General features: G+C 47.1%; 1 protein-coding gene across 1 annotated transcript in view; it reads right to left on the bottom strand.

The window, feature by feature from the left end:
• The window catches only part of gli3 (GLI family zinc finger 3), a 153,065-nt gene continuing 136,884 nt past the window's right edge, over nucleotides 1-16,181 (bottom strand). The window contains exons 14-15 of the mRNA XM_051098052.1: nucleotides 5,045-5,441; nucleotides 1-4,215 (exon numbers count right to left, since the gene is read on the bottom strand). Of these exons, the coding sequence (XP_050954009.1) occupies nucleotides 1,889-4,215; nucleotides 5,045-5,441 (2,724 nt within the window). The 3' untranslated portion in view covers nucleotides 1-1,888. The remainder of the gene's footprint in view (nucleotides 4,216-5,044; nucleotides 5,442-16,181) is intronic.

Below are 16,181 nucleotides of genomic sequence, written 5' to 3' on the forward strand. Positions count from 1 at the left end.
GTTTAGTATCAACTATTGATATTGAGTTTTACTGTAACTTCAATAGTCGATCTTGATCGTGTACAGTACATTAACACTCACCTGCAAAAATAACCAATGCATAGTTTTTTATTTCATTGTTTTTTTTTTTTTTTTTTTTTTTTTTATTAAAACCATACAAACATTTGTTGTAATCTGATATAAAAAAAAAGAGCATTGAGACTTTGTTCCCAGTCTAAGGGTGCTAGGCACCTTGACTATTTTGATCTCTCTGTTTGAATGTAAGACAGGGCACAGGGACTCCTGCTTAATAGATGCTTCTACTAATTCTGACCCCTGATTCCACCTAAACTCTGAACTACAGTCTACAGAATGAATATGTATTTACAAGCATAAAAAACAAATGTAATAACTATTAAAAATAACAACAAACAACTAACATTGCTTACACGTCACATTTCTCAATGCCCAGCCAACAGAATGTAGTGTTCCATGTAACATGTGAAGTCACAGGTCTCTTTTCATACATTTTTTTCTCTTTAATTCCTTTAAAAAAAAAAAAAAACATTGGCAGTGTTTCTTTTGTCTGGACAGGCGTTAATAAGGCACATACCTCAGGCTCAAAGCCTCTAGTCCTTTTAAAGAGGAATAGGTCATATCACTTCTGTTTTCAAAACTAAAGAAAGACACTAATACACAACTACAGAAAAATTTCAAATAATCATACAGAGACAAACAAACAGAGCTTACGAGAGTACACCTTTAAAAACTGTACATTTTAATACTGCTAAAAGTCTCTTAGCTCTTGTAGTGGAGCTTGATGTGTCTTGGTGTTTATAATTTTCCTTATTCAGAAGTGGGTAAGATAGAGGTTTTTTAATAGATACGCAAAGACAGGTTGATCTAAAAAGCCATAGCATAAATGAGATCTCACTACAGATTCACTGCACTGCTGTGACAAAAACAGCACACAACTGACTGTTATAAACAAGATAACAAATAAAATTACTGGTATATTTAGATAAATTGAAACGTGAATTAATACCATTGCTTTCAACACATTTTGGCCACACAATGCTTTTTTGTCATGTAATGCACTGCCTAACATCAGCACCAGTCATTAAAATGATTTTTTGCAATATAAAAAATGAAGAATAATATTAACATTATTTACAAGAATACAGTCAATATAATCAAGATATTACATGATCAGCTCTAGCATTTTGCTCTATATTTGTCAGACCCTTACACAATAAAGTGGTCCCTCTTACTTGCCATGGAAAAATTGGTCAAAGCAACATTTGGTAAGACTTATATAATCACTGCAACATTGTTGTTATAAGACACTTAAAAAGACATTTAGAATAATCAAAATATGACACTTGGGCCTGTTAAGAGTGATATTCGACCCTGTCTTGACCTGATGACAGTTAAGTCTGTGCATATTCACACCATAATTGTAGTATGTAATGCACTCAACAATAAAGCTACATAATTACAATGAATTAACCTACTGAGTTTAGTGAACACTGTGTACACTTAATAAGAAAATGATCATGCACTTGTAGCAACAATGTACAACAAAACATAAAAATATTAACATCAACAACACAGAGAATACTGTTTAAATGTGATAAAAAGAAGACCACTGTCTCCTTTTGTCATCGTCATATAACGATATAAAAGAAGGGCTTTTAAAAAAGCCTCTATTCCAGAAATGGAATGGTTCTATTGGTCACTGCCTCTAGGAAAATCAGACAGATTCAAGATTGTGTACCAACTCTGTCCTAATGAACAATTTTAATGAGTATAAAGCAATAGCTTTCTTTCTCATCTCACATCTTTACATTACATACACAAATCTGTTAAATTAACAGCGTAACAATTTTTTGGAGGGGGAGTGCACAGATTACTGCATAATAGCCAGAAATTTGCTCTCTTCTGCGAGGGTGGTGAGGAGGGAGCTCATATCACCGATAGCCATGTTGTTAGTGCCTGGATGAAATGAAGCTGAAACACGAGGAGTAGTCAGCCGAGAGGAAGTTCTAGACAGACCATGGAAAAAACTGGGACTGATTATGTCAGCCACCACACTAGCCTGCTCATAACCATCCTCAAGAATGGAACAAATATCTAAACCAACATTATCTAAGACACCAGGGCTTTCTTCTACCGTACTGGTCACCTGATCAACCCCAGGGGACAGAAGGGCCTCAGAAGGTGTTTCTGTCTCAGCTGTCAAGGACATTAGATATGACTGTGCTATGTCATGAGAAGATACATTTTTGGATTCTGTCATATCAAAACATTCAGCAATAAATGCAGGCTTTTGTCGCTGGATAGAGGAGCAAGTGTTGGTTTGAAGGTGATCATCTGCCTCAAGCTTCAGTCCTGAAACCTGATTTGCAAGAGAGCAATTGGTTCCATTTCCATTTCTCAAGCTTTGTTGCTGGCATGAATGTGCATTTTGACCATTAATAACCTGCTGACTGAAGTAGGGTTGTGTGTGATATAAGCCTCTATGGCCACTATTGACAGGTGGGTGGGTCATTGGAGGTTGGGTCTGGTTAGGCAGTAGTGTTGCCGGAGATAAGCTGCAGTTAGCTGGTCTGTGCAACAAAAGGTTGCTGTTGATCTGATGTGTTATTGTGTGATTTTGCTTGAGGTCAGTTTGGGATAAAGTTGTCTGCTGGGTACAACTAGGACGGATGGGGCCCAAAGAGATCTGAGAGAAGTCTGGTCGACCAAAGTTGTTGGACCTTGATTCCAGTTTGAAGGTTGAAGAAGACTCAGTCTTAATGTCTGGATTCATCCTGGACTGCTGTTGGGATGACTTTGCAATTTGTTGATGCTGCTCTGGATGTATGCACCTGTAGTTCATACCTGCCATGTGTTGGACACCATCTCTACAAAAAATTGATTGTTGATCCATGAACTCTGTATGCAGTTGTTGCTGCACAACCATGTTTCCAAAGCGACCAAAGGCATTGCTCACTATTCCACTCTGGTCTGACCATCTTCCACACCTCTGAGGCTGCTGCCTGGGAGGAGAAACATCAGCACTACCAGAGGTCACTTCATTCCACTGGATAGGCATTATATCTTTACTAGTGCTTTCCCCTTCTGTGTCCTCCTGTTGCTGTTGTGGGTTGAGGAAGTTCTGGACATCTGCAGTATCCTTGTCAAAACTGGATCTATGGGGACTGGAATCACTGCTATGTTTGTGATCCAATTCCTGATCTTGAGAACGCAGATACTGCACTAAGTCATCTGGCAGAATGTGTTCATCAACATGTAACAGAAGACCACCCTGGTCTATTACCAAGTCCTCAAGTGCTGATTGCTCCATAATGCTAGGAGGGCAAGGCGAGTGTAGACTCCTGTGAAAGCTACCTACTGGGAAGATGTAGTTCTGTAAGCTCAGACCATGATCTTCTCCATCTAAATAATGATTACCAGCTATATGGGGTAATGAATTCATATGGTTTAAACTGCTGAAACGCTGTAACTGTGGCAAGCCAAAAGCACTAGCATCCCGTGTGCGCACAGGGTCACTGGCTCTTCGATCACTATTACCTGGACCTTCAACAGGGTACAGTCCCCTTCGTTGATACGCTGCTTGACTGCCATGTAAGTTGTCCGTACCATCACTACAGCGGCGTGGCCTGACCAGTGGTGGTAGTGTAAGTTGACCAATGTTCTGTTTGTCTTCCATCAAAGCCAGACGAGTCTTTAGGCCCATGTGCTCCATGTTTGGCAAGGGTGTGGGAGGAGGCCCACCTGTAGCAGCGGCATACTTGGCCTTCAGGTGATATTGTTGAGCCGGAGTGAGATTAAGAACACCTCTTGCCCCCATTCCACTTCCTCCAATACCTCCACTTCCACCATATACCATCCCACCTGAACTTCCTCCTCCTCCACATTGGCTGGCTTCACTGGAGCGTCGTGAGGCATCAGTGGAGATAGGGTCATAAGAGTCAGTGGCACTGAGATTGTGAATACGCCGATGTTGGCTGTGCTCAGACTGTGAAGCCTGGCTAGAACGGCGGCTGGAGAAGCAGGGGGAGATGCCAGAGGATCGACGACTGCTGCTCAGGTAGGCTGAGCTGGTGTTGCTGCCACTGCTGTCCCGGCGCTCACGTAGCAAATTCAACACTGTCAGCTCTGTGTTGGACGGCTCAGGACGTGGAGGAGGCTGGGGCACCCCCACAGAACTACTCCTACCAAGGCATGAACCTAATAATGAAAGATACTTTTATTAGGAAATGTTAATGTTATCATTATGATGTCATTATCGTCATAATTAGACATTAATGGTTAAGTTCATCCAAAAATGAAACTGCAAATAAAACAAAAAAAATAAAGAAATAAAGTACATGGACTGTATTTTGTGTCATGTTTTAATTATCTTGATTTCTCAAAATGGTCCTGATTTCTCCTTTTAAGGTCTGAAAATGAAAGAAGACTATACAGAATTTAAACGACATCAGGGTGTATAAATGATGACTTAATTTTCGTGTTGGGTGACTTAAATGTGTAGAGTTTAGTATGTTGAGAAAGCTCTGAAAGTAAGGATGTACTTGCACTAGGTATGGGTGCTTTGTACCATGCCCAAACACAATTGTAGCCCCTCTCCACTCCCTTGCTAGCCTGCACTTGCACTTTAACATTCCAGGCCTGGGCTTGTCTTAATGATGCGACTGTTTTAAAACAGGAGAGCTGTTTTAAAGAGCTTGCACTCAGTATAATAGAATCTATCGTAATGTTAACTCTGTGGCTTATTGTTTTGACCAATTTGGGGTGCGGTGACACATAGTTCTCTCACATACATAATATGTTGTTTAATAGATCTTAATCGATAGTTTGGTTAAATGGAACATTTGCATAATTGACATAATTTGTCTTGAATTCTGTAATCTAACATTTTTAGTGCTCATATTATATGAATCATGCCTAAACTCACCAAGCAGGACAGGGAAAACTAGTCAAATGACCTGGACTTTGGGGGTCAAATGTGCTCGGTTATGGTTCAAATTGCCTAGTGTGAGTACACCCTCAGACTTACCCTTTCCTGTGAGGGCAGGCAGGGCCTGGCCTTTAGGGGGTGGTGTTGGGGACATATGTCCTAACCTAGGCACAGCTCCATTCACCTGCCTTAACCTCTCCATCTTAACATGCTCCATCCAGCGTAGGGGCCGTCCTACACTTCGGCGACTCTGCAGAGCTAGTGTTGCCGCCGTGGTTGTTGCAGTGGATACTGTAGAGTCCATAATGGGGGCATCCTCCTCCTCTCCCTCTCCTTCCTCCTCCTCCTCTTCATTTTCCTGGTCCTCAAGCACTGCCTCCTCCCCCGCAAGCCCAATACTGTTCACAGCAAGCTGGACTCCACGGCCGATATGGGGGCCGCTGGTGGACTGGTCACTGCTGCATGAAGACTGACCGCCAGTGCTTGGCTGAGACGTCTAAGAGGGGAAGATAGGAGAGAACATATATTCTGAATGATTTATCACAAAAAAATAAAAATAACAATCCTGATCTTCTAGCACATTTTTTACAGGATGAATGCAACGAGGAGAGTGAAATGCCATGTTGACAAAATTTCTCACATTCTGGCATGTAATAACATGTACATGTAATAACTACCTGTTTCCCATTCTATCAAAAGGTGTTTGATTAGGGTTGGAGCTAAACTCTGAAAGACAGTTAAAGGAGAACTCCACTTCCAGAACAACAATTTACAAATAATTTACTCACCCCTTTGTCATCCAAGATGTTCATGTCTTTCTGTCTTCAGTCGTAAAGAAATAATGGTTTCTGAGGAAAGCATTTCAGAATTTTTCTCCATATAATGGACTTCATTGGTGACCCGATTTTAAACTTTTAAAATGCAGCTTAAATGCAGCTTCAAAGGGCTCTAAACAATCCCAGCCGAGGAAGAAGGGTAAGCAAAATGATTGGTCATTTTTAAAAAAAAATTGAAACATACCGAAACATACAAAAAGTTGGTCCGACTTCCTCCACATGGCAGCTCTGTGGACATATGTGTCCAGCGCTCGAACTGGATACATACAATTTAGCTTCTGCTGGTCGGGCTCCCGGAAGGGAGGAGGACAGAAGGCCTGCAGCACGACTGGCCATGGTGCTGAGGAGGGAACTTTAGGGATGTAACCTGGACAAGGGTGCAAAAAGGCTTTTGCTAAACCTGGCGCAAAGTCCAGAAAAGAAGGGGCCACTGAGAGGGCCTGAAGATCCCCAACTCTCTTTAAGGAATTAATAGCAATCAACAGAACTGTTTTAATCGTAAGATGACGGTCAGAGATTTCCTCAACTGGCTCGAAGGGAGGCCTACAGAGAGCCTCTAGCACCACCAACAAGTCCCATGAGGGAACACAAGGACGTACAGGAGGCCTTAGTCTCAGTGCACCGCGGAGGAAACACGTAACAAGGGGGTTTTTCCCCACGGAGAGACCACCGAGAGGGGCGTGGTAGGCTGCAATGGCCGCCACGTAGACCTTCAAGGTGGAGTGGGTTAACCCTGCGGAGAGCCGATCCTGCAGGAACTCCAGCACTGTACCAACTGGGCAGTTAACTGGGTCTTGCTGGTGGCGTCGCACCAAGAAGTGAAAAGCTTCCACTTCAAGGGGTACAGTTTCCTCGTGGAGGGAGCTCTAGATTGGAGGATGGTCTCAACAACCTCGGTTGAGAGACCGGAGGCTAAGAGGTGTGCCCCCTCAGAGGCCACACCCAAAGCTTCCAAAGCTCTGGGCGGGGGTGGAGAATGGTGCCCCCCGCCTGTGAGAGGAGATCCCTCCTGACGGGAATCTCCCATGGAGAGCCGTCGAGGAGAGAAATCAGGTCCGAGAACCAAACTCGGCCCGGCCAGAACGGGGCTACTAGAGTGAGGGACACCCCGTCCCGGCGCACTCTCTCTAGAACTCCCGGGAGCAGAGCGATCGGGGGAAAGGCGTACAGGCGAAGCCTCGGCCACGTCTGTACCATGGCATCCAGCCCCAGGGGAGCTGGATAAACTAGAGAGTACCAGAGGGGACACTGAGCATTCTCCCTCGTGGCAAAGAGATCTACTTGGACTTGACCAAACATACTCCAAATCTGCTTCACCACCTCGGGGTGAAGCATCCATTCCCCGGGCCTCGGCCCCTGCCTCGACAGGATGTCTGCTCCCAAATTGAGATACCCAGGCACGTAAACCGCTCTCAACGAGAGGAGCTTGTCCTGGGACCACACAAGGATCTGGTGCGCCAGCTTGTACAAGGGGCACGAACGCAGACCTCCCTGGTGGTTGATGTAAGAGACCACCGCTGTGTTGTTGGTGCGGACCAACACATGACGGTCTCTCAGGTCTGGGAGGAAGTGTTTCAGCGCTCGAAACACGGCCAGCATCTCCAGGCAATTTATGTGCCAAGTGAGTTGGTAACCACTCCACAGACCGCGGGCGGGTTGGCCACTCATGACCGCACCCCAACCGGTGAGGGAAGTGCCCGTCGCTAGCGTTACACGGCGACAAGGAGCTCCCAGCACCGGGCCCTGAGACAGGAACCAGGGATTTCTCCACATGTCTAAGGCACGTAGGCATCGCCGCGTGACCTTGATTGTGCGGAGCGGGTTTCCCCTGGTCCTGAGCCACCACTGTAGGGGTCTCATGTACAGCAGGCCAAAATGTATCACGTTGGACGCAGCTGCCATCAGACCCAACTGCTTGACAGTGAGTGACTGGCCTTCTTTCACTCTCGCGACTGCGGCGAGGATCGACTCGATCCGAGCGGGAGACAGACGTGCCCGCATCGTGGTCGAATCCCACACCACGCCTAGATAAGTGGTTCTCTGTGATGGAGAAAGCACACTTTTCTTGGCGTTCAGTCTCAACCCCAACTCTTTCATGTGAGTGAGCACAACATCTCGTTGCTGAGCCGCTGCTTGTTCTGACTGGGCCAGGATCAGCCAGTCGCCGATATAATTGAGTATGCGGATGCCCTGGAGTCGTAGAGGAGCCAGAGCTGCATCCACACACTTCGTGAAAGTGCGGGGGGAGAGTGCTAGGCCGAATGGAAGAACCTGATACTGGTATGCTTCGCCCCTGAAAGCAACCTCAAGAACTTCCTGTGTTGAGGAAGGATGGAAACGTGAAAATACGTGTCTTTTAGATCTGTCGTCACAAACCAGTCCTCGGACCTGATCTGTGACACAACTTGCTTGACTGTAAGCATTTTGAACTTCAGTTTCATGACTGAGCAGTTCAACACGCGTAGATCCAAAATGGGACGTAAGCCCCCATCCTTCTTCAGAACAATGAAGTACCGGCTGTAGAACCCGGACTCTCTGTGGTGAGGGGGAACCACCTCGATGGCCTCCTTCCTCAAGAGAGTGGCTACTTCCTGTTCCATTACCAGACCCTGCTCGGGGCCCACGAGAGTGGGAGAAACCCCACTGAACGGCGGAGAAGGTGTGCCGAACTGAATGCGATACCCTCTTTCTACAGTGTGTTGGACCCAAGCAGACACATTGGGCAGTAGTTTCCACGCTGCCAAATAATCTACTAAGGGAACCAGTCTCTCGAGACTGGCCTCTGGTGTTGCTTGAGCCGCTAGAACGGTGTCCTGTAACGATTTCCCGGCAGGAAGCACCTGAACTAGCAGCCCCGGAGGCCCCCTCGGGGGTGGCGAGCTCCCTGGCTCCGCTGCGTTTCCGGGCGGAAGAAACCGAGGCGGATGCTCGCTGGAGGCCGCTGCGCCCTGGAGCACTGGCAGGGTTAGCAGGACGGCCTCCTGAGGGCACAGGGGGGAAGTGGACACCGAAGGATGCGGTGCACCCCGCTTCCCCCCAGATGGGGCTGCCCTCAGCGGTCCTGAATTGTCAGGACCGCTTCGTCAAGGACTTCTTACCCTGCAGCACGACCCTCAGGTCGGGTCTAGACTTCGAAGTCCCCGACATTGAGCGAGAGTCAACGCTCTGCTTTTGCGCCTCCCTGTATGCGGAGCTGGTAGACGGCCGGGGCTGCTCCCGCCCAGCAGCCCCGTGAGCTGGATGGCGGAGGGGGAGGAACCGCTGGAACGCCGCCGCTTGCTTACGGGCCTCCTGGTATCTGTCGACGACCAAGTTGACGGAGTCGCCGAACAGACCAGAAGGCGAAAGCGGGGTGTCCAAAAGAAAGACCCTGTCCTTTTCTTTCATGTCGGACAGGGTCAACCAGAGATGTCTCTCCGCGGCCACAAGGGCTGCCATAGACCGCCCAATGGCACGGGCGGTCTCCTTAGTGGCGCGGAGAGCGAGATCAGCGGTCCTCCTAAGCTCCGTGATGTCACTGTCCTTGATCTCTTCTCCCTCATCCAGGTCTTTTAGCAGGTCAGCCTGGTACGCCTGTAACACGGACATTGTGTGCAGCCGTATACCCCTTGCCGACCAACGCTGAGGTGACTCGCAGCGGCTTGGACGGCAGGGCCGGAGCCTTCAGAGACGATGCCGAGCCAGGGGACAGATAGCTGGCAAGCATCTGTTCCACCCGCGGCATCGCTCTATAGCCACGCTCGTCCAACCCCACGACATTGCCGTAGTTGTAGGAAGCGGGGATGAACAAGCGGGCGAGAATGGAGAGCTCCACGATCTCGACACCTCGGTGTGGAGATCGGGAAAGAAAGGAAGGCTCCGGCGGGCTGAACGTGGCCGAGACCGCAGAAATCTCTCACCCAGCTTACTCTTCTGCGGTTCGGATTGTGACTCGGCGGGCCAATCGATCTTTAACTTATCAACCGCACGAGTCACCACCTCCAGCAGCTCCTCATACTGGAAACACTGAGGCGCTTCTTCGACGCTCTCGACATCACCCCCCTCGGAGGAAGATAGTCGGAGCGTCGAGCCCATCCCCCGGGGGGAAGAAACCGCAGTGCGGGCTTCCGAACCCGTAGAACGGGCGGCGGATCTGCTGGGTGAGGCAGGAGATAGGGGGTCACCCGTCTCCATACCCTCCAGCAGATCCAGCTGCGAACCCCACGAGTGCAGCCGCCGCTCCGCCTCGGCGGAAGTGGGACCGGACCCGCGAGGAACGCTGGTGAAGGCTCCCTCCTCAAAGAGAGCCTTCCGGGAGCGGAGCGTGCGCAGAGGAAGACACTCGCAGTGCGGGCAGTCGGCCCCCTCGAGAGCCGACGCCGCGTGCTCCGCTCCCAGACAAACCACGCATAAAGCGTGTGTATCCCCGCTCGTGATGTAGCGAGAGCAGGGAGGAACACACGCTCTAAAACATGGCTTGTCTAAATGCTTGGACTTTTCTGTAGCTTTCTTTCCTGAGCTAAGAGACATTGTGCTCAAAATAAAAGTGGTGCAAACTAGCGACCAAAAGGAGCACAATCAGACACAGAGCGCTGCTGAAAGACAGAAGCTGATGCCGGTTCCGACGCACGTGTATTTATAGCTTCCTGGTTGGTGACGTCACCCGCCTATGACGTCTCGCTCTTTCATTGGACTGATTACACATGTGATTCAGAGCGTGGTCACGCTGAAGGCATTCCATAGCGTTTCGACGCGGCTCGAGTTCCTGAAGGGGAACTCCATCTTATTTTCTCCTACACCTTCAGAATCGTCCAACATCGTTGTGCCTTTTTGTTTGTAAACAGTGTTTGACTTACTTGCACTTCCTTATTCTTTGCGCGTTCGCTTTGTAAACACTGGGTCTGTTCCGCCTTACATTCCGTGTGACCTTTCGACGTAATAGTATGTAACGTTGTGGACACGCATCCCAGAGCTAGTGCTACACAAGTGTTTGTGCTTAAAAAGTATACTTTTTTTTTTTTTCGAAAAAAATGAATCATTTCGCTAGATAAGACCCTTCTTCCTTGGCTGGGATCGTTTAGAGCCCTTTGAAGCTGCATTTAAACTACATTTTGGAAGTTCAAAATTGGGGCACCAATGAAGTCCATTATTTGGAGAAAAATAAAATGTTTTCCTCCAAAACCATAATTGCTTCACAGCTGAAGACAAAAAGACATAAACATCTTGGATGACAAGGGGGTAAGTAAATTATTAGTAAATTGTTGTTCTGGAAGTGGAGTTATCCTCTGTAAGAGTATATGTAGTTAATGAGAGCAATAACTTGTACACACTTATATTTTGCTCTTGACATAAAAATACTTTCTGAATAATGTTTATTTTCACACAGAATGTAAAGTTAAAGTGAATCACAGAAGTGCAAGAAACCAGTTTTCTCATGCTCAGCTGCTGGCAATACCAGAACTAAATAACCAAAAGTGGGAGTAGAGGTAAGCTTGTTTGCCCCATTTTAAGAAAACAGGCCACATGGACATGGTCTCCCTTTAGAATTGTTTTGTCCTAATTAGGTTGTTGTTTGTGTTGTAAATGGCTAATGGCTGCTAAAGAATGAGCGGTCTTGTTAGTAGTAGTGAAAGCTTGTATTTTTCTTTGTGATTACAATGAACTGTTTTCTCAACATACACCACTCTGCAAAACTCTTAGGACATTAGTATTTTCACCAAAAAAAAAAAGGTTTTAAGACAGTTATTTCTATCTATTGCTGTAGTGTGTCAGTAGGAAATATCAGTTTCTAGGAGTCACAAACTGAGTCAGTGCTCCACACAGAGATCTGATCTCACCATCATCCAGTCTGTCTAGAATAACATGAAGGATAAGAAAAAAATGAAGACAGACAAAATCCAGAAGAACTGTGGAAACATCTCCAAGATCCTTGAAAAAAATTACTTGCAAAGCTACAGTACTGAGAAAAGTTTTAGGTACTTATGTAAAAATTGTGAAAAAAGTAAGGATGCTTTTTAAAAATAATGCATAAATAGATTTTATTTATTAATTAACTTAATAAATATGTTACAATTTCTAGCTGGAATGCCTGTGAGCATTCATGACCTCTAGACTGGACTATTGTAATGCACTACTAGGTGGTTGTCCTGCATTTTTAATAAACAAGCTACAGGTATTCCAAAATTAAGCTGCTAGAGCCCTTACCAGGTCAAGAAAATATGATCATATTACCCCAGTTTTACAGTCTCTGCACTGGCTACCTAATAGGTTCCGCATCAATTACAAAATATTACTTCTTACCTATAAGACCCTTAATGGTTTAGCTCCTGCATACCTAACTAGTCTTCTACCATGCTACAATCCATCACGCTCCCTAAGGTAGTGTCACACCCCTGGACTGATTAGTTGGTTTCTCCCGTCATTTCCCCCTGCTGCCTTGAGTGTTTTGGTTTCGCCCTAATTGTCTGCACCTGTGTTTGTACCAGTCTGAGTGTATATATAGCATGTGTTTCCCATCCTTCCTTGTCGGACGTTGATGTTGCTACCCTGTGTTCCTGTGTCTCCTGTATTCCCTATTGGATTTATTAAATACCTTTCGTTTATGTTACGTCGTTGTTCGTGTGCTTCGTCTGAGCGTGACAGAACGTCCGACCGATACAGTTTTTTTTTGCGTATTCCTCCCCGTTTTGTTTGTCGTGTTTTTTCAGTCTTTTGTTTCCGTCGTGTTTTCACCAGTTACTCCATGAAAATCTCTTCCATCAACATCCCCCCAAGGAGGGGAGATGCCATCCTGGGAGGAAAAACCATCTTTATCTTCCAGGATGGCAGGGATCTTGAGGACTACGTGGAGGAGTTTATTAGCATTTGCCATCTTGCTAGCTGCGATGACGTCTGCCTTATAGAGGGATTTTGGTGTGGACTGGATGATGACCTCCGCTTCGTCATGCCTAAAGGTGAACCATGCTGGACCCTAACTCAATATATTAACATCTTACTGAGTGCTTGGGGTTCAGAACTCTGTCTGGACGAAGCGGAGGAGGATTACGACCCCATCCAGCCACACCTCGCAGACGTCTCGCAGCACGACCCGGAACCCAGCCAATCACCACCCCGATACGCGGAACACGAGCCCGAGCCCACCGCAGACGGATCCAACGCTACCAGCGCGACCCAGGAGCCATCGCCCATCGGAGCGACAGAGCGAGCGATCGCCACGGAGCTGGAGGAATTTGCGTCTGACCAGGTGCGAGTGCCGGCCACAGAGACTGCGACGGTGGACGTTCCTGATGGGCGTGAGGGTGCTGAGGACAGCACCGCCCACTGCACCACCGCTGAGGGTGAGCAACGCCTGGATCTGGGATTAATTTTTCTGGAACAAAATTTGAGTAATTTCTCTGAAGATGTATATGAAGATATGCCCATTCTCCTTCCACCTGACTGCCTGGATTTCCCACCCACCCTCCCTCTGTCTATTGTTTCTGCTGCCTCCGTCCTGCCACCGCTGTCTCCTGGCAGCCCATCTGCTCACCCTCAGCCCACCATCTGCGCGGTGGGTTCGCCGCAGGTCTGCCAGTCACCATCGGTGTCAGGGCTGGAGGATCCCTCATCTTCGCCTCCAGCCTCTGAGTCCTGGACTCCACCTCGGCCCTCCGACCCTGCGGCTCCACCCCGTCTCTCAGCTCCCTCGTCTCCACCGTCGCCCGTCGGTCCACCAGCTCCACCGGGCTCCATCGTCCCTCTGGCTCCGCCCTGGTCAGTCGTCGCCCCACCTTCACCTCTGGACTCCACTCCTCCGGCTGTGCCTCGTCGCTCCGTCCCTCCGGCTCTGTGGACCTCCTCCCTCCCGCGGGCACAGCCTCGGGCCTCTGTCGCTCCGGCTCCGCCGTGGACCTCCGGATCTCCGCCTCCGCCTCGGTCGCCAGAGCCTTGGGCTCCGCCTCGGCCCTCCGGATCCTCGGTGTCGCCCAGGATCATCGGCTCTCCGTCTCCGCCTCGGGCTCTACCACCACCTGCTCCGCCTCCGTCGGTCGGCCCCATGGTGTCGTCAGCCCTTCCTCCACCATGGCTCCTCCCTCCATCGGCTCCACCGTGGGGTTCCATCATGGCTGCGGTCTGGGTCTCACCTGACTCCTCCTGCTCCAGCCCTCTCCTGTCTCCTCCTTGGCTCCTCCCCCCATCATCACCTCCTTGGACTATTCCGTCACCACCCTGGACTCCATCTATTGCCCTCCTCCCGGGAGTCCGTCCTCCGCCGAAGCCCCCTCCAAAGACTGTACATTTCTTTTTCCTGTTTGTCGGCGCGAGGACGCGCCTTCCGGGAGGGGGAGGTAATGTCACACCCCTGGACTGATTAGTTGTTTCTCCCGTCATTTCCCCCTGCTGCCTTGAGTGTTTTGGTTTCGCCCTAATTGTCTGCACCTGTGTTTGTACCAGTCTGAGTGTATATATAGCATGTGTTTCCCATCCTTCCTTGTCGGACGTTGATGTTGCTACCCTGTGTTCCTGTGTCTCCTGTATTCCCTATTGGATTTATTAAATACCTTTCGTTTATGTTACGTCGTTGTTCGTGTGCTTCGTCTGAGCGTGACAGGTAGTACCTAGAATAACAAAGTCCACTAAACAAGGTGGAGCTTTTTCGCATTTGGCTCCTAAACTCTAGAACAGACTGATAATGTTCGGAGTTCGGACACACTCTCTCTGTTTAAATCTAGATTAAAGACACATCTCTTTAGCCAAGCATTCAGATAGTGCATATCATAATCTTGTACTGCAGTTATATCTGATCAAATGCATATTATTATTTTTTAGCTTGGGTTAAACAAATCATTTTTGCTTGGTTGAACAGCAGCTACACTAATTATGTCCCTATTTGTTCCTCTGTTTCTGCCACGGGATGGACATCCCTCAGAGGACCTCAGATGATGGCAACCCAGGAACAACATACAGCACTACCGGATTTTGCTATAAATTTGATTAAAACATATAATTCATTACTGTTAATAGTGTTCATTGTCTGTTTGATTACGTCATTAACTGATTTTTGCCATACATCTCCTGCCATATGTAGGGGTGTGTGGGGCAAAAACTAATGCAGGGTTAGTAGTAACGCACGTGGTTTAAATATCTCCACACATGCTAGTATAACCAAATTTACGGTATTTACTAGTTGCTATAGCAACACTATAGAGAGGAAAAAGTGTGCCAAAATTCAAAAGCCTTTTGAAGATATTGCTGAATATTTATTTTACAGTAGTAAAAGTCAATTTCTGGCTGAGGTAAATTTTTCATCTCCGTTTTTAATATTCATTTAAAATTAGACAAATCTGATATTATTTCAAACCTGATGCTGCATTGTAACTGTGTTACAATCTGCCCCGCTACTATTAAACTATGCCATTCTATGACATTACCAATGTAATTTTCACTATTTACTTTTATGGATTTTAATAGGAAACCACAAGAAACAGGTGGATAAAGACTGCCAATCAATGTTTAATGTTCAGAAATTATTATTCCAAGAAATGTGAAGCATTTTGGCTCATTTTTCTGTCTCGTGTTCTATGAGAGCTGTGTTTGGAGGGAGGGGAGTGTTTTTCTGAATGTGTTTCATCTATTTGCGCACATTGTTTTGAACTATACTGTATAGCTGTGTGTTGCGATCAGGGCCGTCCCACGCATGGTTGCGATGTGTTCATTGTGAAACTCAAAAATTAGATTATTTTGAATTCTTAAAAAACACCATTATTTTATTTGAAAGTTAATCATTTTATTTTACTGACAAAATATTTTTGTTGTGCATATTTTTTTCATTCGATCAGATAACATTTTAAGTTGTCATATAGTCATGTTACAACATGCCCCTCACATGTTACAATGTACCCCACCTACGGGGCATGTTGTCACTTTTCACTTCCTTTCTTTTGAGGTAAATAACGAAACCCGTATACACTTTAATTATGAAACAAAGTGACATATTTGTACTAGACAAGTGTGAAATTAACATGGATAAAAAATTATACTCTGAACCTTACATGGATTTACACAAACTGAGAAGTTCAAAAAGTGTTAGGTTGTGCCCTGCGCTCCCCTACGTCAACTTGACATAGTCACCACTAGTAAGCCACTACTAAACCGCTGGTTTCAGCCAGAGCAGCAGGCATTCCATGGGCCTCAGCACTGGTCATCTTTCCTCAGTGCTTCCTGTAGTGGCAGTCGCCTTTCTGTGTGTTTGGGCTACACACTGCTCTGAGTCCATTCCAGTGTTTGAATCTGATCCAGAGCCCACTCCAGTCCATGAGTCCACCTCAACCCCCTTCCGAGGTGGCAGCTCCTGCTGCAGAACCTCCCGAGTTGTCGGCTTTCCCTCCAGCTCTTCCCGAGGTGGGAGCTCCTGCTGCAGAACCTCTCAAATCAGCGGCATC

This window comes from Labeo rohita, chromosome 24 (assembly GCF_022985175.1).
Source record: "Labeo rohita strain BAU-BD-2019 chromosome 24, IGBB_LRoh.1.0, whole genome shotgun sequence".
NCBI classification, from domain to species: domain Eukaryota; kingdom Metazoa; phylum Chordata; class Actinopteri; order Cypriniformes; family Cyprinidae; genus Labeo; species Labeo rohita.